This window comes from Acinonyx jubatus, chromosome D1 (genome assembly GCF_027475565.1).
Source record: "Acinonyx jubatus isolate Ajub_Pintada_27869175 chromosome D1, VMU_Ajub_asm_v1.0, whole genome shotgun sequence".
Classification (NCBI taxonomy): Eukaryota; Metazoa; Chordata; class Mammalia; order Carnivora; family Felidae; genus Acinonyx; species Acinonyx jubatus.
The window spans coordinates 56,999,058-57,021,866 of record NC_069390.1 but is presented as its reverse complement, the minus strand read 5'-3'; the positions used below and the strand labels follow the sequence as shown (position 1 = coordinate 57,021,866).

Here is a 22,809-nt window from a genome sequence, read left to right as displayed (position 1 = left end):
ATGAATATGGAATTATACAGCATGTGCTCTTTGTGTCTGATTTATTTCACTCAACATTATGTCTGTCAGATTCGTTCATGTTGTTGCATATATTGGTAGTTCACTATTTTTCATTTCTCGTATTTTTTCCAAGTTATTTACCCTTTTTACTGTTAATAGACATTTTGGTTATTTTGAGTTTGAGGCTATTATGGATAAAACTACTATAACTTTTATATCTTTTGGTAGGCTTAAGCACCCATTGTCTGTTGAGTATATACCCAGGAATGGAATTCAAAAGTATGTTTAACATTACTTAGTACTTCTAAGTATTTTTCCAATGCAGTTGTACCAGTTTTAATCCCCATATTAATGCAAGAGAATTTCACTTCCAGTTACTCCATATCCACACAAACACTTGGTAATGTCAGTCTTTTTAATTCTACCTATTTGGGGTAGGTAGGTAGTAGTTTCTTATTGTGGCTTTAATTTGCATTATTTAATGATTTTTTTTCTTTTAAAGACAGTGAGTGAGCTTGAGCAAGGTAAAAGAGCAGAGAGAGAGAGAGAGAGAGAGAGAGAAAGAGGGAGAGAGAGAGAGAGAGAGAGAGAGCGAGCATCTTAAGCAGGCTCCACACTCAGCGTGGAGACCAACATGGGGATTGATCCAGTGACCCTGGGATCATGACATGAGCTGGAAGTGACTGAGCAACCCAGGCACCCCAACAAGTTTTGTTTTAATTCTTGGTGTTTTCAATGTCCACCCAGACACCCCTAGTTTGCATTTCTTAAGTGACTAATGATCTTACATACCTTTCATATGTTTATGGGTCACTTTGACCCATATCCTCTTTTGGCAGTGCCTAATAAAGTCTTTGCCTGTATTTAAATTGGGTTATATTTTTCTTGTTGGGTTATATTTTTCTTTTCTTGTTGATTTGCTTGAGTTCTTTATATATGCTGGATACAAGTTCTTTGTAGACCTAAATATTAGAAAAATATTTTCCCAGTCTGTATGTAGCCTCCTTTTTCATGTTTCTAATGGTGAATTTTGATGAATAAAAGTTCTTTATTTTAATGAAGTTCAGTTCAATTTTTAATGGTTAGTTCTTTTTGTTTCCTTTTCAAGAATTTTTTATCTGTCTGAAACCATTAAGATATTTTCCTATATTTTCTTCTGGAAGCTTGATTATTTTAGTTTTTACATTTTGGTCTATGATCTGTCTAGAAGTTTTGTATATGATGTGAAGTAGAGTCAGTTTACTTTTTTAGATGGATATCTAATTGACTCAACAGCACTTGTTGAAAAGACTATATCCTTTTCCCCACTGAGTTGTAAGAGAGGTTTTATGGTAAGGCAGGGTCTGTATGTGTCTAAAGTGCTATAGCTTTTTAATATGTTTTGAGAACTGATAGTGAAGTTCTCCAGCTATGTTGTTGCTCTTCAGAATTGCTATAACTATTATAAAGCCTTTGAATTTACATATAAATTTTAGAATCATCTTGTCAGTTTCCACACAATATCCTGCTGGGATTTTGATTAGAATTGTAGTGATCCTATAGACCAATTTGGAGCGAATTTATATTTTTACAATATTGGGCTTTTTAATTTATCAAAGTAATGTATCCCACCATGTTTTAGGTCTTTTGAAATTGTTCTCATCAGTGCTTTGTAGTCTCCCCTGGTGAGATCTTGCATATCTTTCGTTAGATTTATTCCTATGTATTTGGTCTTTTTCTATGGTATTGTCATTGGTATTGCTTTTTCATATTACATTTCTGCCTGTTTGTTGCTAGTACATAGAAATTTTGAACTTGTATCCAGTAACCTTTCTAACCGGAGATTATAGGCAGAGGATATACATTCATGCAGAGTGTGCTGTAGCTCATCTTTCTAGATATGTCTCCCCACGGAATCGCTTTTGAGCAACCATACTTGCAACAATTGCCCATCCTCTTGCTAACTCCTACTTTGTTTCTTGTATAAACTTATCCCCAAATCCTTTCCAGACACTTGTCGTAGGAGAAGTTGTTTGGGCCATGTGGTGTTCTACCCCTATTATCGTTTACTTCATTTTCAGGTAAACTTTATTAGTATAATACCATTAATGTGTGGAAGAGGTCCTGTTAGCCAGGGCAGAGGTGAGTAGTGCCTGCACAGGATCCAGTCCAAGAAGATGCTTAGATTTATGGTTGAACTCAGATATTTATTGGCTCATCTCATTCTGATGGTGCCAAGAATGAAAGGACTCCACAGCCTCTTCCTTACTACCATGCTGCTGGTTATTCTTAGTATCTCTTCTGGATTCACTGTCTTAATATATTCTGTTTCTACTAACATAACAGGATATTTTCAAATCCTTTGACAGAATATCATTTATATACATTTCTTTCTTCTAACACAGTCTGATCAATACTGACCGCCTGCTCAGTAAGAGCTCTCACATGTTGCAAAGTCAGAAGGAAGGTCAACATGGCTGAAATATAGTGAGTGAGGGGCAGGATAGCAGGAGATAAGATTGGAGAAGTAGACAGGAGCCAGATCAGGCAGGACCTCAGAGGCCTGGCCAAGGAATTTGGATTTTATTCTGAGTGCACCTCACTACCTGACAGGTATCACAGCCAGCTCCTCTTCCCAGTTAGCATTAGAGATGTGAACCAATGGGAACCCCTCTGGGGGGACCCCTGCTGTACACAGTGGATGAGAGACCCAGACCCCAGCCTCTCTGGGGGCAATCCGTGCTCTCACCAACCTCTGTTATTTCTCTTTTGTTTCAGAGGTTGTGTTCTCATCTTACCCTGGATTTTCAACCTCTGAGGTAGGAACTGCCTGTTTTATATTTGTGCCCTTGAGTTAGAACATTAATTTTAATACACAAAAGTAAGCTAATAAAGCCATGAGAGACATTTATATATATCACACTGAAGAAGGCCATTCAGTGAACAGATACTTACTGAGTACTTACTGTGTGCCCGGCACTGTGCTGGTCTAGAAATATATAGTGGTAGACTAGACAGTCCAGTCCCTGGCCTCACACAGCCAACAAGCTCACTTTCACTGTTCTCAGATGTGTTCAGTAGTAATGGTTGGGGCCTCAGGTGGGCAAGCTGGCATTGAAATGAGGCTGCCACCAAGATGAAGCCTGGCGGCTCCCTAATAAGAGCCCCCAAAAGCTAGACTGATCCTTGCCAAGTATACTGCCATCTGGGGTCTAATCCTTAGTGTCATAGGCTTAGATGCTTGATTTTCTTCTGGACAGAAAATTGGTTTTTCTCTCAGGGTTAGACAACTACTAACCAAGCTCATGAGGACTGATGCACTAAATATTGATGGATGCATTTACAATAAGAAGTACAACTATACATTTAGCCAACCTTCATCCTTGAAAGGCAGCTCAGTACATTCACTCCCTCCCCACAGATAAAACTGGGTGAGAAATTATATCAGTTAACAATTGGCATATAACAAACCAACCCAACAATTACTTTAAACAATAGCAATTTATTCTCACAAATGTTTGGGCTGGTTAGGTGGTTCTGCTGGTTTTTCCAGGGCTCATTCATGCAGCTGGCTGGTTCCCTGGGGCCTGGGTTCATGGACAACTGGTATGGCTTGGCATCTACATGAAGTATTTATTAAGGACTTCTTTACAACATGGTGGCCTTCGGGTTCCAAGAGAGCGAGGATGAATTGCAGGGCTCTGAAATTCAAACGGTAGCACTTCTGCCACATTCTGTTAGTCAAAGTAAGTCATAGGAATGACAGTGCAGCACAATTCTGTCTGGAGGTAGCACAGACCCCACAAGTTAAGGGCACAGTGCCCAACAGGACTGCCCTTACTTCAGATGCTAGCTGCAAGTGAGCTATTCACACTTATAACAAACTGGCTACAAATTCTGGAGTTCCCACGGCCTTTACAGGCTCAATAACTTAGTAGAACAACTCTTAGAACTCAGGAAAGCCCTATCTTTATGATTACAGTTTTACTATAAAGGGTATAAATGAGGACCAGCCAAATGAAAAGACACATAATGTGAGGTCTAGGAGGGTCCCAGAAAATGGAAATTCCCAAGCCCTATCACTGGTTTTTGTTTTGCTCTCACCCGTGACTTACCTGTCCCACTCGGTACAATTTAGAGCCTAGGAGGGCACAAAACACTTGACCCCAAGTAGGTGCTCTGCTAATGTTCACTGAATGAAAAAGTAAAATTTAAGTGACTTGCTCAAGATTACACAGTGATTAATGGAGCTTAGAACAGAATCTAGTTCACTTGAACTCAGTTATTAGCCCAGCATCTACCCTGTCATTTCCTTTGGTCCCATCCAACTTAAGGAATCAGTGAGTGATTTGTAGGCATGGTTGACCCAGTAACTTCCATTTTCTGCTTAATGAAACATGTTGATCCTGAGGCAGGCTGGGCTGTACTGAGAAACCATGACTCTGCAAGTGACCCAGATGCAACAGGCCACATTCAGGCCCGGAGGCCTGCTTGAAGTCCTCCAGGACTTAGCTATTGATTTATCCTGGAATGAAGAGCCTCCACAGTAGGATGTGAGCTAGCCCAACAGGCTCAGGTTACTCCTGCTCTCCATCTCCCCACTAGGAAAAGTCTACTTTAAAATACTGGGGTATCTGGGTGGCTCAGCCGGTTGAGCATCCGACTTCCGCTCAGGTCATGATCTCACAGTCCGTGGGTTCAAGCCCTGTGTCGGACTCTGTGCTGACAGCCCAGAGCCTGGAGCCTGCTTCGGATTCTCTGTCTCCCTCTCTCTCTGCCTCTGCCCTGGTTATGCTCTGTCTTTGTCTCTCTCTCTCTCTTTCTCAAAAATAAATAAACGTTAAAAATTAAAAAAAAAAGTAATAAAATGCAAGCACCTGTCCTTTTGCCATTTGCAGAAATTTTAGCCCAACTGTAGAGAAGGGCCATTTCAGAATAAGCTGCCAAAGGGCAGAAAGTGAGAGGTAGGGGCAAAAAACCTCTAAGCCTACACCACTGCTGTATTGTCATTTGGCCTCATAGAACTTGAAACTGGAACTTTAGGGGCCAGAGAATCAACTCATCATGTGACCTCAGAGAACTTGAAGCCAGAACTCTGGGCCCTTGGTAACATCTCCCGTTGTGACCCTAGATGCCTCTTTTGGCCAACCCTCTCTAGAATGTCTTGGCAGCATTCAGCTTCTTATCTTTGGGACATTTTGACATAGACCTTTTTTTCCTTCTAAGGAAACCAAGGTATGTGCACTTCCTCCCATATTCAAGATTCTTCCCGTGAAGTCACTGAAGGCCAGAAACCAGATGCTGGCCCCGCCCTTTCCAGAGCTGAGGTACCTTAGCCTGGCCTACAACAAGGTGACTCTCTGCTCTCTGCTTATTTCTTCAGGGGCACAGATGGGAGGATGGGATGTGATCTGCTCTGGCCTGAAGGCCAGCCTTAGAGTTCCCTGCATTACAGATATGTGAGCTCAGGAATTCTCAGGGTGGGAGAAGTGGAGAGTGTAGGCCAAGGCAGAAGTCCATCCATTCAGTCCCAGATATTTATCTAATACCACATGCCAGGCTCTATGCTAGATACTAGGTATACAGCAGCTCAAAGAAAGATTGGGCCGCTTGCCTTTTGGAGCTTGTCACCCATAGGGAAGACTGATATAGCACAAATAGTCTCAGTATAAGCATGCATAGTGTTATGAAGAAATTCAAAGTGCTATGAAGTATATGACAGGGGTAGTCTAACCTAGTATTTGGGATCAGGGAAGGTTCTTGGGAGAGCGGTGCTTTATCAGTTTAATGAGGTGAAGTGTGAGGAGGAGTGAAGTGAGAAATATTCTAGCTTATAGGAACAGCAGATGTAAAGTCCATGGGAGGCATTTAACATGTTTCTCCTGCATGTTTTATGGTAACATATTTTTCCAATATCCATGTTCTGTTTGACTTCTGTAAACCCCACCAACTGAGCTCTACTCAAGTCTGAAGTGTAGGCAACTTTGAAGAAACTCTGCTTACACTCCTTCTAAGGCAAGCAGTTGGTACAGCCAAATTCTTCAAGTGTTTCTTCCTAAGAGTTTTATAATTTTAGCTTTGAAATTCAGGTCTTTGATTCATTTTGAGTTAATCTTGAGATGTGGTGTGAGATAGGGGTCAAACCTCATTCTTTTGTATGTGGATATGTAGTTTCCTCAGCACCATTTATTGAAAAGACTATTCTTTCTCCATTGAATGGTCTTCTCACCCTTGTCAAAAATCAGTGGCCCACAGATGTATTATGGGTCCCCTCTCATTCTTGAAATTGGTCATTTGTGTCTTTTATTGATCCAAAATAGTTAGAAGTTATCCCTTTTTTTGACTTAAAAAAAAACCAGCTGCTGGTTTCACTGGATTTCTCTACTTATCTCTTTTCCCATTTCATTAATTTCTGCTCATAACTTGATTTCTGCCCTATTCACATGAGTTTAGTTTGCTCCTCTTTTTTGTTTACCTCTATAGCGTAATTTTAGATAATTGATTTAGACCTTTTTCTTCTTTTTAATATAAGCATGTAAAGCTATAAACTTCTTCTCTAAGCACTGTTTTAGCTGCATCCTACAAATGGTAATTTGTGTTTTTATTTTCATTTTGTTAAACTTTTTCACTTTTTGTTTTGATTTCTTTATTTACCCATTGGTTTAGGTAAGTGAGATGCTTAATTTCCAAATATATGGAGATCTTCTAGATGTCTCATATTTATTATTTCTAATTTAATTCTGTTGTGGTCAGATAACATAACCTGCAAGATTTCATTCTTCTGACATCTATGGAAACTTGTTGTGTGTCCCATCCTATATGCATGTTCTCTATGCACTTAAAAAAAATGTGTATTCTGCACTTTGGGGGATAGTGTTCTATAAATATCAATTACATTAAGGTGGTTGGTAGTATCACTGAGATCATTTCTGTACTATTGTCTCTTCATTTTATCAGTTATCGAGAGCAGCATGTTAAAATCTCCAGTTAGATTGTGGATCTGTTTATTTCTCTCCTTAATTCTGTCAGTTTTTGCTTCATGTATTTCGAAGTTTTACTATCATGTACATAAACATTTAGAATTTTTATCTCTACCTGATGTGTCGATCCTTTTATTATTATGACTTGTCTCCTTGTGCCTTGAACAAAATTTCTTGTCTTGCTGTTTTGTCTGATTTTAACATGGATACACAGCTTTCTTAATGCTTGCTAATTGCATAGTCTCTTTCTATCCTTTTACTTTCAACCTCCTTATAGCTTTGTATTTCCAGTCCATCTCTTTGGGACAGCATATAGTTGGGTCTTGCTGGGAGGCCAGAGTGTTTTTCTCTGTGTTCCTATTCTGTACTCAGCTCACAGCCTTCCCTGTGCTCCTACACTTCACATGGATTATCTCCACACTTGTGTTCCTCTCACCCAGCAGGAGACTGCTTGTGCTGGTTACTTAGTGCTTGCTCTTCTGGTGGTTGAGGGCCAAGGGGAGGGTCCAGTCCCAGTCTTAAGAGGATGCTGGGTTCCTGTGTCTGTAGGATGGACCTTCTTAGCGATCCAGTCCCCTGCAAGCAGTCGGAGACCTCTCAGGTCATGGGCCCAGGTTGGTTTCCTGCCTCAATCTCAGAACAGCGGGTTTTAATTTTTTCCCTCCCCCAGATGTAGGACCCTGGGCCCAACAGGTTTTTCTGACCTTCCTCAGAAACTTAAGGCCTTTGTTCACCAGGCAGAGGGTTGGCTGCCTTTCTGACCTTGGCAGCTGCTCTCTTCCTCCAGGCCCACACCCTGGAGACGGCTCTCTCCAGTCTCATTCCCTGGGTCCAGTCTTTTGCGTACAAACAGCCATGAATTCTCCTTCTGTCTGTAGCTCTCAGAAGTTCTACTCTAGCCCACACTTAGCCTTTAGTGGGCCATTAAAATGGTGAGCTGATTTCTTCCCAATTGCTTGTATAGCACTTGTCATCTCTTCCTCCCGTGTTCTGCCACATGTGAGCCAGTCCTGTGTCCCATCTCTCCTTGGAGGTGCTTGTCTTTCCTTAGGTTTCAGGCCACGTGATTGCCCTGAGACCTTAGCTCTCTGGTAGATGCAAGAAAGTTATGATGTTATAGGCTATTCTGTCTTTTTTCTTGTTGTTAAGGAGAGGAGCAATACATGCATACATTTTCTACATGCTCACTTGAGTTTTAAATTATATTTTTCTTTATGATAATTATCACCTAGCATATTATATATCTTTTTCTTTATTACCAGTTGTCTACTGCCAGAATGTAGGTTTGTTTGAGAGCCAGGACTTTGTTTTGCTTACATCTATATCCTCATCATCTAGAATAGCACCTGATACATGATAGTTACTCAGTAAGTTTGATAAATGAATGATGTTTTGATCATGTCAAAGAATACTCATGCTACCTGTGTTGAAATTAATATTCAATTTATTACAGTTACAAATTTTAAAACCAGTTCTGCATTCAAACAGAACTTAAACATCTAGAATATCCACTCAGTAATCTAGTAAGTTTTGTGCCAAAAGTAAAGCAATCACTTTAACTCAACCTTTAACTAATATTTCCTTAGTTCATAAATTTGACAGATTAAGCTCTATTTGCCTTAACCCAATGAAATTGGATAGAAACTTTAAGTTGTCCCTGGAGCCCGAGTTGATTTTCAGGGGCATTCAACTCACCTTGTGGGGATAGGCTAGCTATCCTATCTGGTGGCCAAATTCTTCTCACTATATCAGCCAGAATCCCAAACCCATATCTTTTAGCTGGGACTCAATTTCACAGAAAATATGACATACATGCCTTGGGTATCTTTCAGCTTTCTACCAGTTTTAATTATAACTTTCTTCAACTTTTTAGTCATCTGATTTGGATAGGTGGAATTTTGCATCCTGACAAAATTCAATTTAATTTTCCCTCCCCCATTCTGTTGTGACTGCTTCTTGACCACCTGTTTTGCATATAAGAGACTCTGTACCCACTTTAGCCACCATTTTATAGTTATTTATGAACACATATTAGGCTTCTTTGTAGCTTCATCCCCCTTTCCCTCCTTCTCTAGAGTCTAGATAAGAAGTCAGCAAGTGTTTTCTACAAAGGGCCAGATAAATATAATACTCTGTCCCAACTACTCAACTCTGTCCTTGTAGAACAAAGGCAGTATGTAAATGGATGTTTTGTTTTTTTTTTAAATTTATGTATTGTCAAGTTAGCTAACATACAGTGAAGTCTTGGCTTCAGGAGTAGATTTCCATGATTCATCACTTGTATACAACACCCAGGACTCATCCCAGCAAGTGCCCTCCTCAATGCTCATCACCCATTTTCTGCACTCCTCAACCTCCAACCCCCATCAATCCTCAGTTTGTTCTCTGTATTTAAGAATCTCTTATGGTTTGCCTTCCTCTCTGTTTGTATCTTAATTTTCCTTCCCTTTCCCTATGGTAATCTGTTAAGTTTCTCAAATTCCACATATGAGTGAAATCAAATGATATCTGTCATTCTCTGAATGACTTATTTCCCTTAGCTTAATACCCTACAGTTCCATCCAGATTGTTGTAAATGGCAAGATCTCGTTCTTTTTCGTCACTGAGTAGTATTCCATTTGAGCTCTTTCCATAATTTGGCTATTGTTGATAGTGCTGCCGTAAACATTGGGGTACATGCACCCCTACGAAATCATCACTCCTGAATTCTTTGGATAAATTCCTAGTAGTGCTATTGCTGGGCCATAAGGTAGGCATTTTTATTTTTATTTTTTTGAGGAACCTTCACAGTGTTTTCCAGAGTAGCTGCACCAGTTTGCATTCCCACCAACAGTGCAAGATGGTTCCCCTTTCTCCACATCCTCACCAATCTCTGTTGTTTCCTGAGTTCATTTTAGTCTCTCTACCAGCATGAGGTGGTATCCTAGTGTGGTTTTGATTTGTATTTCCCTGATGATGAGTGATGTTGAGCATCTTTTCATGTATCTGTTAGCCATCTGGATGTCATCTTTGGAAAAATGTCTATTCATGTCTTCTGCCCATTTCTTCACTGGCTTATTTGTTTTTCGGGTATTGAGTTTGGTAAGTTCTTTGTAGATTTTGGGTACTAACCCTTTATCAAATATGTAATTTGAAAATATCTTCTCCTATTCCATTAGTTGCCTTTTAGTTTTGTTGATTGTTTCCTTCGCCATACAGAAGCTTTTTATCTTGATGAGGTCCCAATAGTTCATTTTTGCTTTTGTTTCCCTTGCCTCTGGAGACATGTCAAATAAGAAGTTGCTAAAAAAAAAAAAAAAAAGTTGCTGTGGCTGAAGTCAAAGAGGTTGTTGCCTGTTATCTCCTGTAGGATTTTGATGGTTTCCTGTCTCACATTTAGGTCTTTCATTTGTTTTGAATCTATTTTTGTGTATGGTGTAAGAAAGTGGTCCAGGTTCATTTTTCTGCATGTTGCTGTCCAATTCTCCCACCACTATTTGCTAAAGAGACTGTCTTTTTTCCATTGGATACTCTTTCCTGCTTTGTCAAAGATTAGTTGGCAGTATATTTGTGGGTCCATTTTTGGGTTCTCTATTCTATTCCATTGATCTGTGTGTCTGTTTTTGTGCCAGTACCATACTGTCTTGATGATTATAGTTTTGTAACACAGGCTAAAGTCTGGGATTGTGATGCCTCCAGCTTTGGTTTTCTTTTTCAACGTACATAACTTTGGCTATTTGGGGTCTTTTATGGTTCCGTACAAATTTTAGGATTATTTGTTCTAGCTTTGAGAAGAATGCTGGTGCTGTTTGTTGGGATTGTATTGAATGTGTAGATTGCTTTGGGTAGTATCGACACTTTAACAATATTTGTTCTTCCAATTCATGAGCATGGAATATTTTTCCATTTCTTTGTGTCTTCTTCAATTTATTTCATAAGTTTTCCATAGTTTTCAGCATACAGATCTTTTACCTCTTTGGTTAGGTTTATTCCTAGGTATTTCATATATTTTAGAGCAACTGTAAATGGAATCGATTCCTTGATTTCTCTTTCTGTTGCTTTGTTATTGGTGTACAGGAATGCAACCGATTTCTATGCATTGATTTTATATCCTGCACCTTTGCTGAATTCATATACCAGTTGAAGAAGTTTTTTGGTGGAGTCTTTTCAGGTTTTCCACGTAGAGTATCATGTCATCTGCAAAGAGTGAATTTGACCTCTTTGCCAATTTGGATGCCTTTTATTTCTTTGTGTTGTCTGATTGCTGAGGCTAGGGCTTCCAGTACTGTGTTAAACAAAACAACAGTGGGGAGAGTGGACATCCCTGTCATGTTCCTGATTTCAGGGGAAAGCTCTCAGTTTTCCCCACTGAGGAAGGTATTAGCTGTGTGCCTTTCATATATGGCTTTTATGATGTTATATTCCTTCTATCCTGACTTTCTTGAGGGTTTTTATTAAGAAAGGATGCTATATTTTGTCAAATACTTTTTCTGCATCTATTGACAGGATCATATGGTTATTATTCTTTCTTCTATTAATGTGATGTATCACATTGATTGATTTGCAAATATTAAACCAGCCCTGCAGCCCAGGAATGAATCCCACTTGATCATGGTGAATGACTCCTTTAATGTACTGTTGAATTTGATTTGCTAGTTCATGTTGAGAATTTTTACATCCATATTCATCAGGGATATTGGCCTGTAATTCTCCTTTTTAGTGGGGTCTTTGTCTGGTTTGGGAATCAAGGCAATGCTGACTTCATAGAATGAGTCTGGAAGCTTTCCTTCTGTTTCTGTTTTTTGGAAACACCTTGAGAAGAATAGGTATTAACTCTGCTTTAAATGTCTGGTAAAATTCCCCTGGGAAGCCATCCTGCCCAGGATTCTTAATTTGTTGGGAGGTTTTTGATAATCCATTCAATTTCTTTGCTGGTCATGGGCCTGTTCAAATTTTCTGTTTCTTCCCTTTTGAGTTTTGGTAGTGTGTGGGTGTCTAGGAATTTGTCCATTTCTTCCAGATTTTCAAATTTGTTGGCATATAATTTTTAATAGTATTCTCTAATAATTGTATTTCTCTAGTGTTGGTTATGATTTTTCCTCTTTCATTCGTGATTTTTATCTATTTGGGTCCTCTCTCTTTTCTTTTTGAGAGGTCTGGCTAGGCATTTATCAATTTTGTTTATTCTTTCAAAAAACCAGTTCTAAGATTCATTCATCTGTTCTGGGTTGTTTGTTTGATTTTGGATTCTATCTTGTTTATTTCTGCTCTAGTCTTTATTATTTCTCTTCTGCTGGCTTTGGGCTTTCTTTGCTGCTCCTTTCTATTCTAGTTCCTTTAGGTGTAAGGTTGGGTGGTGTATTTGGGGCCTTTCTTGCTTCTTGAGATAGGCCTGAATTACAATGTATTTTCCTCTTAGAACTGCCTTTACTTCATCCCAAAGGGTTTGGTCTGTCATGTTTTCATTTTCATTTCTTCCATATATTTTCTAATTTCTTCTTTAATTTCCTGGTTGACCCATGCATTCTTTAGTAGGATGTTCTTTAACCTCCATGTATTTGGGGGCTTTCCAGATTTTCCTTGTGGTTGATTTCAAGTTTCATAGTGTTGTGATCTGAAAATATGCATGGTATGATCTCAATCCTTTTTTATTTTGTGACCCAGTATGTGATCTTTTTGGAGAATGTTCCATGTGCACTCAAGAAGAATGTGTATTCTGCTTTTGGATGAAAAGTTCTAACTATATCTGTTAAGTCCATCTGGTCCAATGTGTCATTCAGTCCATTGTTGTAAGTGGAGCATTAAACTCCCCTACAATCATGGTATTAATGTCTATACATTTACTTATGTTTGTGATTAACTGATGTATATATTTGGGTGCTTTCACATTGGGGGCATAAACATTTACAATTGTTAGCTCTTCTTGATGGATATCCCCCTTAATTATGATAGAATGCCCTTCTTCATCTCTTATTACAGTCTTTGTTTTAAAATCCAGCTTGTCTGACAGAAGTATGGCTACTCTGGTTTTCTTTTGCTGTCCAGTAGCATGATAGATTGTTCTCCATCCCCTCACTTTCAATCTGCAGCTGTCCTCAGGTCTATAATGAGTCTTTTGTAGTCAGCATATAGATGAATCTTGCTTTTTGTTTGTTTGTTTTAATTCATTCTGATACCCTGTGTCTTTTGATTGGGGCATTTAGTTCATCTACATTCAGAGTGATTAATTGAAAGATACGGATTTCGTGTCATTATGTTATCTGTAGATTTCATGCTTGTGATGATGTCTCTGGTCCTTTGTAGTCTTTGCTCCTTTCTGCTCACAGAGTCCCTCTTAGGATCTCCTGCAGGGCTGGTTTAGTGGACACAAACTCCTTTAGTTTTTGTCTGGAAAAGCCTTTATGTTTCCTTCTATTCTGAATGATAGCCTTGCTGGATAAAGGATTCTTGGCTGAATATTTTTCCTGTTCAAAGCACTGAATATTTTCTGCCACTCCCTTCTGGCCTACCAAGTTTCAGTGGACAGGTCTACTACTATCCTTATGTGTCTATCCTTGTAGGATAAGGCCCATTTGTCCCTCACTGCTTTCAGAATTCTCTCTTTATCTTTGTATTTTATTATTTTCACTATGATACATTGTGGTGTTGACCTGTTGTTGATTTTGAAGGGAGTTCTCTGTGCCTCTTGGACTTGGATGCCTGTTTCCTTCCCCAGATTAGGGAAGTTCTCAGCTATAATTTGCTCAAATAAGCCTTCTGCCCCTTTCTCTCTTCTTCTTCTGGAACTCCTATGATATGGATATATTTTGTTTCAACGAATCACTTAGGTCTCTAATTCTCCCCTCATGGTCCAATAATTTCCTTTTCCCTCTTTTTTTCAGCTTGATCATTTTCCATAACTTTATCTTCTGTTTCACCTATTCTCTCCTCTGCTTCTTCCATCCTTGCTGTCACTGCATCTAGTTTATTTTGCATCTCATTTACAACATTTCTTAATTCATCATGACTATTTCTTAGGTCTTTGAGCTCTGCAGCAATACATTCTCTGCTGTCTTCTATGCTTTTTTCAAGGAGCATGACAGTGTTCTGATGAAACTTTATTAAACAGATTGGGGGGAGACAGATTTGGCCCACAGGTGTTATCTGCTGACCTTGGTTTTTGTACAGCCTTCAAGCTAAGGCTGATTCTTATATTTTTAAATGGTTGAAAAAAATCGAAAGAAGGATAATACTTCATGACATATTAAAATTACATGAAATCCAAATTTCATAGTCCATAACTAAAGTTTTATTGAAAAAGAGCCACCACACTTATTTATGAGTTGTCTCTGGCTGTTTTTGTGCTACAACAGCACAGTTGAGTAGTTGCAACTGACATGTTAAGGCCTATAAAGCCTGAAACATTTACTCTCTGGTCCTTGACAGAAAAGGTTTGCCAAGTCCTGGTCTAGATCTAGATGACCAAATGTTAGAGTTGCTTAAGGCCTACTCCTTGTCCCTTCTCTTTTAATCACTCTGTACTCTCTCCCTAGGGATGGCTTCACGTACCCACAGGGCCAATTAATAGTGGCTCACAAATTTATAATTCCAGTACAGACCCCTTGTACCCTATGTACTCTAGACTAGGGTATTCGTTGCCTACCTGAATCTCTACTGGGAAGTCTGAAAGGTACCTCCATAGTACACATATCCAAGTGAATTAATGAGCTTCAAATTTGAGTTTCTTTCCTTGCCCCGTATCTTGGAGAATAGTTCCATCATGCACGTGGCTCACTGAAGCCAAAATGTGGCTGTCATCCTTGATATTTCTCTCTCCTCTACATCCCTCCTCACCATGCATATCTAACCTGTTACCAACTCTTGTCATATTTAGGTCCTCATATTTCTGAAAATCCACATATTAAGTTCTCAAAGACCAAGATCTTTCTAGCTTTTGTCTGACCCCTATTTGCATGTCCAGCCTCATTTTCTGTCTGCTGTTAATCACACTGGCCTTCTTTATATCCCTCTAACAGGCTTTCCTCCTCCTTGCTGTGATGCCTCTCACACATTGCTCTCTGCATGGAGCACTTCCTCTCTGTGTTAGGTAGAACACGTACCATGAGCTGCTGCAACAAACTTTAAACTTTAAATTCTCAATGACTTCACACAGTAAAAGTCTATTTCTTTCATAAAATCCATTGTAGGTATCCCAGATGGGCTGGTGGCCTCCCAGGTCTTTCGGAGACCCAGGTCCCTTCTGGCTATGGTTCTGTAATCCCATAGGGCCTTAAGAGGATTTCATTGGCTCCTCTGCATCTGGTGGATAGATGGCTGAGCAGAGGAGGGGAATGAGAAATGTAGAGGATCACATAGGAGGTTTCAAATGGGCTCTGCCCAGAAATGATCCCTTCTACCTAGGTTGCATCAGCTAGAATAGAGTCCTGTGACCACATCTAGCTGCCTAGGAGGCTAGAAGACAGTCTAGCTGTGTGCCCAGAAAGTAGAGGAAACTGTTTTGGTTAATACAGAGGATTCTGTGCCGTACAGTCTGTTCTCCACTGCACTCACAAATTTCCCCCTCCCCATACTTTGGATCTCAGGGAAGCCTTCCCTGTTTCCCTGATTGGAACAAATCACCTGAGGACTTCACACACCCTCTCTTGTGGCACTAATCACAGCTTCAGAACTATCCTCTTTCGTGTTATTACTTCTTCAATGAGTGTTTCCCACCAGGCAGTGCTTCCTGAGGACAGGAGTTCTAGCTGTTTTGCTCATTTCCAACCCAGTGCTTGGCATATGGAGGCATTCAGTAATACTTATTGATTGGATGAACACAAATGAAAGAATAAATAAAGTGGGGCTCCAGAGAAAGATAAACTGAAGGGCCCTCTCTCTCGCAGCCCTCAGGCCTTAATTGTCTTCCATAGGTCCTGAGTCTGCCGTTAGATACCCAGGCATCTGAAAGGCCACTGCCCGACTCTTGGCCCCTCTGATACTGTTCTGTTGCTAATAGACACCCTCCCTAAGGATGTTCCAGCCACTCTGCTCAACAAAGGTTGAGTATTTTTTGCCCTTCAGAGGCCGGCCTCGTGGGGATAGAGCAGCGTTTGGGCCACAGACAGCCATGAAGTCTTCCTTACTGGCTCTGCTTATCCTTTAGATGAATGGGTCCCCCTGACTGCCTGCCCCCTGTCCCTCCCCAGATCAGTGTCCAGGACAGGCCTTAACGAAAGACATCATCAAGAATGCTATCAACAGACTGAGGTGTGTAGAGGTTGCACTGAGGAAGGTGAAGTGTCAGACAGATTGTATCCTGAAGTCAGAGTCAATGCCCTGCCAACCTTCCAGAGTCCTTGTGAGACAAGTGCTATATGTGTTTGTCCCTGTTTTGTCACCAACATCTTCATTACTTGGTCTGGGCTACATTTCTGGTGTGGAGAAAGGAAAACAGTTCTTAACTTTCAAACAAGAAACTGTGATGTGGAATTTTGGACAGGGGTGGGGCAGGGTCCTCTGGGTGTGAGCAGGTGATGTCGTAGGGACAGACGCTGCCCGGAACTGAGTCCGAGCACAGCAGCATAACTAAGCCGGCTCCACCTCAGCCCTAGCAAGCATGCGGCCTACAGTGTGGGGACTGGCAGCACCTGGGCAGAGGGGGGGCAGTGTCGACCTGAAGCTTTTCCCTACCTTCCTCACAGATCGCGAAGGAAGATGCCATCCTGCCGGTAGCTCTCTTCCCGTCTCTCTGCGAGCTCATCTTTCATAACAACCCTCTGGTGGCGCATACACGAGGTATGGTACCTGCAAGGCTGCGCCCCCGTCCTGGTGCCCAGGGGCAGCATGGGCACCCCTTAGCCCCACCTCATCAATGTCCAGCCTTGGGTTCTTTGGAGATGGAGAGAAGCACAGATACTGCCGAGCACCTGCTTCTGTACCAGCTTACCTGACAGCAGCCCTGTGTGGCAGGCATCACTGTCCCCGTGCACAGTGAAGGAAGCTGAGGATCCAGGAGGTTCATAACCTAATCAAAGTCCCACAGCAATAAAGAGGCAGAGCAGGGAATGGAATACAGAATTATCTAGATCCTGTGTGAGATCTTTAAGTAACACCCTGCTTTGTAGAGCAGTTCTGCTGTGACCTCATTTCCTACTTCCCAGTTGGGGAGGGGTACAGGGCCCTCCCACCCAGAGCATCCTGGATATACTGGGTGCTGCATTAGCAGCTGCATCTTGTTGGCACTTTAGAATCCTGGGTCCTGGAGTGACACCAGCAGAGTTCTCGTCCTTGCTTTTCACTATCCTTGTTATCTTGGGCAAATTTCTTAACCTGTCTGTGCCTCAGTTTCCTCACGTATTGAATGGGAATAATATAGGTACCTACCTCCTGTGGTTGGTCTGAAAATGAAGTAAGTTAATACATGCCCAGCAGTTTGAACAGTGCTGGACACCTAAGAAGCTCCCAGTAAATATCCGCTAATAGTAATCTCACTTCCCCATCGTGGCTCCAGGGGTCCCTCCATTGCTGAAAACCTTCCTCCAGGAGCACCTGGGGATCCACTTGATTCGAAGGAAGATAGTAAAGGCTAAGCATCATATTTTGATGCCTCGGAAGGACTCTCGGAAGGTAAGCTTCCAGGGCAGGACTGCCAAGCCCAGAGGAAGTGGAGCCTATTTTAATGCATGCAAATTGACCTGGGGAGGGAGAACCCATTCCCACTCATGGATTCCTTCCCTTAGGTCTGTAGTAGTGGCATTGTCTTCTTTCCATGTCTGTTACATACAGACGCATCTAGGGTCACAGGGACCCAGGTGTCAGAGTAGGTAGAAGCTACTATGTGAATGTCATGGAGTCCTACCCCATGAAGAAGGAGCTGTGGAGAAGTGAGGGAGAAATCAGTCTGAAGACCCAGGGATAAGCCTGGCTTCGTCACTTTCCACAGCCACCTGAACTTGGGCAAGAGCTTCACTCTCTGAGCTTCATCTTCTCAACTCTAAGCCTCTCTGAGCTGCTGAGAGGACTGGATGAAGCAACAGATACAAAAATATGTTATGAGGTGCCTGGCTGGTTCAGTTGGTAAAGCATAAAACTAAGAGTTGTGAGTTCGAGCCCCAAGTTGGGTGTAGAGGTTACTTAAAAATAAAATCTTCAAAAATAAATGTTATAACCCCCCAAGCCACTATCCATGCAAGTAGTAGCCACCTGTAGGAGTCATGGATGGCTGTGCCAAGCCTAGAATACACATCTTGTGCCTCTGCCTCTGGAAGCATTTCCTTACGTTGAGAGCAGTCCGCTCCCATAGCCAGTGGTCTTAGACTTGCCTTCTGGGATGCCATAAAGTAAGTCATTTCCCTCGCTCATCTGAAGAATTGCAGAAATTTCTGTGAAATGCTTCCCCTCCTGAACTTTAGCCTTCCTGTAGCTCTAAAAGCTGAATTGGGCATTGCTGGTCCCCACAGTTAAATAGTTATTCCCTTTCCACCCCCTCTGCAGCTCTGTCCAGCCCTAGACCAGCGCCAAATTACAAGCCAGAAATAGACAGAAATTCAAAAGGTTTCCATCATATTCCTCTTGTTTGTTGCCTCCTCTAAGGATCGGACTACCTAGTTCCCATCAGCCAGCAGAGTGAGCCAGATGCTAAGTTTATAATCCTCATCCCCCAAGATGATTGGCTTTTGCCAATTAAGGAAGCTGAGAATTTCAATAGGAAAGAAGTTATTTCCTTAGTTCTGAACCCTGAGAGAGACTTGCCTTGCGAAACTTCATTTAAGGTATGGGAACCAGCATCCTAAAAGGGGCCTGGTGCTGCTGCCTACCAGAAAGTGCAGGACCATCTCCCACAGGCTTTCCTAGGAGTCCCTGAGGAAGGTCAGGTGCACTGTGTTAAACCTTGATGAGAACAATGAGGCTATTGAGAGCCAGAGTGATATGATAAAGGATGCAGAATGAAGCCCAGAGCCCAGTATGGAAATCAGGTAGTCCGGGCTCTGCCATCAAATAATTCTGTGACCTTGGACAAGGCATTTTACCTCTCTGAGCCCTAGTTTCCTCTTTTATAAAATAAAGATAATTATTTACTGGGTAGTTTGAGGTGTAAATAAAGCAACATCCGTCATGTATAGGGCACATTGTAGATGCCCAGTTAGTGTGATTTCACTCCCTCCCTCCCCCTAGGAGCCCTCACCCAGTCCTCTGATCACTGTACCAAATGGCCTTAGGCTTGTGAGGTCCAGGAGGAGAGACTCTGATTAGGAAGCAAAACAATCCAGCCTTTCTCCCATGACAGGTGAAAACCCAAGTTCCAAAGGTGCCAAAGCAGCCTCTGATTCTTCATCACCTATCCGTGCCCACAATCAAGTCTCCCTCAAAGGAGATGCCAGAGTCTGAGGCAGCGCCAACTAAAGAGCTGTCCACCACCAGAAGCAGTCCTCTGGAGCCAGAGATGCCCATCGAGGGCCTGGAGGGCCTTTTCCTGTCCCACCGGCCCTTTGTGCCACTGCCTCCCATCTGCTCTGACTCTACTGTGCATAGTGAAGAGACCATGTCCCACCAGAGCAACAGACCTGGCCACCTCAGCCCAGAGCACCTGTCAGATGAGGACACCAAGAGCACAGAGTCCATATTCTTGACCCAGGTACCTGGATACCCCTGCCCTTGCCTTGTGCTTAGCTCCCAGAGGCTCCTATACCACCACTGTAGCTGGGTTGCTGCAGGCAGCCGGAAGTAAGCACAGGGCAGGTCTGGAAACCAGAAGGAAGCACCCCTGGCAAGACCTGCAGGCTCGTCTGGGAGACCTGCTGAGCCAAGGCCTCCGGTGGGGGTACCCAAAGGGACAGGTCATGGCCCTGTGGCACAGACAGCATCTGGGGTCTGGCTGGGGCATGGTTCTGACTAGTTTTTCAGAAGGGCTTCCTGCTGCCTCTGCCTATCTACATAAGTCACGTCACTTCTGATGCTGTCTCTGAATCCTGGGAATACAGATTGCTGAGATACAGGTCCTCGAGATGTCCTCAGTCTGGTGGGGGTTGGATTGTAGGAACAATGCATTAAGTCGGTGCCAAGACTGAGGAAAACCCAGGGGCTGGGAGCCTGGACGCAAGAGGGATCCTCTGCCCAGACCAGGAGGGCTCCTGAAAGAGGTTCCGACGAGCTGAGCTTTGCAGGCTGAGTAGGCAGTAACAAGGTGCGAACCTGGGCAGGAAGGGTGTTCTGGGCAGAGCAAACAACATGAGGCAGGCTGCAGAGGGAAGAAATTAAAATGGCATGTGCAGAAACCACAAATGGGTCAGTGTCTGGGCAGCAGAAGGGTGACACGTAAGAAAAGGGAAATATGAGGCTGGAGGCATTGGCAGGGCCTCCTTGAACTTTATTATTGTACCATTGCCTTTGCTCATCTCCCTACCTCCAGTCTTGCCCTTCCAATCTGCCAGATCTTTCCAAGTGGTACATCCATCTCTTATTCTACAGATGACTTACAGTGACACACAAATTTATACAATATAAAAGTATCATTATGAACTGTATCAGAACCTTTTAGAACAAAGCAGAGTATAAATAAATATTTTTAAATGAACTTGAGAAAGTTGGATGAAAGGAAAATACAGACAGGAAAGGAAATGAGTCCCAGGATAATTCTGTCACTCTAACCTGCTCATTATGCTCTGCTGCTCTCCTAACAGAGGTATATTGCAAAATGCAATTCTGAGCTTCCTAGGAGCCAAAGTAGGACAATTAACTGTGGGTCACCGTGACTGAAAAGGCTTTATTTTCCTTGTCAAATTGCCCAGGCTGTGACCTCCAGTGCAGTGTTGAATAGAAGTGGCAAGAGCAGACATGTCTTATTCCTGATCTTAAGGGGAAAAGTTTTCAGTCTTTCACCATTAATTCTGATGTTAGTTGTGGGATTTTCATAAATATACTTTATCAGATTGAGGAAGCTTCGTTCTGTTCATAGTTTATCGAGTGTTTTGTTTTTGTTTTTTTAATCACAAAGGGGCATTAGATTTTACCAAATGCTTTTTCTGTGTCTATTGAAATGATTGTGTGGGTTTTGTCCTTTATCTATTGAAATGGTGAGTCACATTAATTGATTTCCATTTGCCTAACCCTTGTAAACCAGGGGTAAATACCACTTGATCATGGCATATAGTCCTTTTTTATATGTTGCCAATTTGGGTTGCTAGTATTTTTTGAAGATTTTTGTGTTACATTCATAGGAATGTTGGTTTCTATCGTCCTTTTGTGATGTCTTTCCTTAGTTTTGGTTTTGGGGTAATATTGACCTCAGAGAATGAGCTGGGAGTATTCCCCTTTCTCCTAATCTTTGTAAGAGTTTGTGAAGGATTGGTGTTAATTCTTTAAATGTTTGGCACAGGAGCGCCTGGGTGGCTCGGTCGGTTAAGTGTCCAGTTCTTGATTTTGGCTCAGATCACGATCCCAGGGTCATGGGATGGAGCCCTGTGTCAGGCTCTGAGTGGAGATTCTCTCTCTCCCTCTATGCTTCCCTCATTCGTGTGCGCACTCCCTCCCTCTCTCTCTCTCTCTCTCAAATTAAAAAAAACAAACAAATGTTTGGTAGAATTCACTAGTGAAGACAACTGGTCCTTGGCTTTTCTTTGTGGTAATCGTTTCAATTACTAATTCAGTCTCTACTTGTTACAGGTCTGTTCAGATTTTCTATTTTTCAGCCACAGGCTTTAATGAAGGGCATAAACTATATCCCAACATTAAATACAGGTTTCATTAATATGTTTCTTATAAAACCATTAGGTTAGGCTAAAAATGGGAGTTCAGATAATGTTCCCTCACTCCCTTAAAACTCTTTTGTGGTTTGCCATAGTGAGGATAAAGAAAATAAAAACAAAAACAAGGGGCACCTGGGTGGCTCAGTCACGTAAGCATACGACTTCGGCTCAGGTCATGATCTCATGGTTCCTGGGTTTGAGCCCCACATCAGCCTCTCTGCTGTCAGCATGGAACCTGCTTCAGATTCTCTGTCCCCTCTCTCCCCTGCTTGCAAGCTCTCTCTCTAGAAATATTTTTTAAAAATAGAAAAAACAAACCCCCTCAGTTTGGCTTTTAAAAGTCCTTCCTGATCCGAGGCCTGCTTATTGCTCCCAGTTGCCCGTCTCTTCACAGTAACCCCAACAATACCAATATGGAGCTCCCCCAAATACACCTTACAGCGTCTTATCTGTGGGTCTCGGCCCCCGCTATTCCTTGCCTACAACAGCCCTTTCTCCTCATCACCTGTAGCTCACCCCTCTCCCCACCCTGCCTGGGGATGGCTCTCCTGCTTCTTCAAGACTTAGCGCAGGTTAAGGCATCTCTTCTTCCAGGGAGCTTCCCAGTCACCTCCCACCCCAGACGGGGTTAGGGCTTCCTGTGGGCTCCCCCAGAACCTTTGTGCTCCATTCTCCTACTGCACTTACCAAGGTGCATGATCATTGCCTGCTTTTGTATCTGCCTGCTCTCACCCCAGTCTTGGTTCTTGCCCTTAATGGGGCCCAGCATGGGGACTCGCACAGAGCTAATGCTGGCGTCTGTTAATGGAATGAATGAGTACGTTTTTCTTTTGGTCACAGGTGAGTGGGTTGCCTTCCTCCATCCACCAGAAGGATGATTCAACCGTGAAGGAGGAAGAGCAAAGACCACCCCGCACAGCCCCCAGAGAGGTAAAGAGGGCTTGGAGGAAGCTCCCATCTGCCTCCCTCCCCAGCAAGTATCGTGGCTATGAGGAGCTGCTGACAGCCAAGCCTGATCCAGCCTTTATTGAGCCAAAGGGTATGTGAGGAGAATGGCTCTAGGGCAAGGGGCCCTCTCTGCAGCCTGGAGCAAGTTGGGGCAAAGCTAATGCTTCATTTCAGGACCGGGATGCTGTCCTCTCCGTGTC

General features: G+C 42.3%; 1 protein-coding gene and 1 long non-coding RNA gene across 21 annotated transcripts in view; one reads left to right on the top strand and one right to left on the bottom strand.

Moving 5' to 3' along the window:
* The window catches only part of XRRA1 (X-ray radiation resistance associated 1), a 61,685-nt gene that overhangs the window by 36,656 nt on the left and 2,220 nt on the right, over positions 1-22,809 (top strand). For 13 of the 20 annotated variants that reach the window (XM_027039819.2, XM_053203684.1, XM_053203680.1 and 10 more), the window contains 6 exons: positions 2,758-2,798; positions 5,206-5,331; positions 16,619-16,712; positions 17,428-17,543; positions 19,204-19,551; positions 22,502-22,700. In XM_027039819.2, the coding sequence (XP_026895620.1) occupies positions 2,758-2,798; positions 5,206-5,331; positions 16,619-16,712; positions 17,428-17,543; positions 19,204-19,551; positions 22,502-22,700 (924 nt within the window). The remainder of the gene's footprint in view (positions 1-2,757; positions 2,799-5,205; positions 5,332-16,618; positions 16,713-17,427; positions 17,544-19,203; positions 19,552-22,501; positions 22,701-22,809) is intronic. The other 7 variants (XM_053203688.1, XM_053203685.1, XM_053203691.1 and 4 more) reach the window with 4 other exon arrangements.
* On the bottom strand, positions 3,427-19,208 carry LOC128311864 (uncharacterized). Its single transcript, XR_008290500.1, has 3 exons — positions 4,857-19,208; positions 4,095-4,171; positions 3,427-3,680 (listed from the first exon to the last, which is right to left on the bottom strand). It is a non-coding gene; the product is annotated as an uncharacterized LOC128311864 (long non-coding RNA).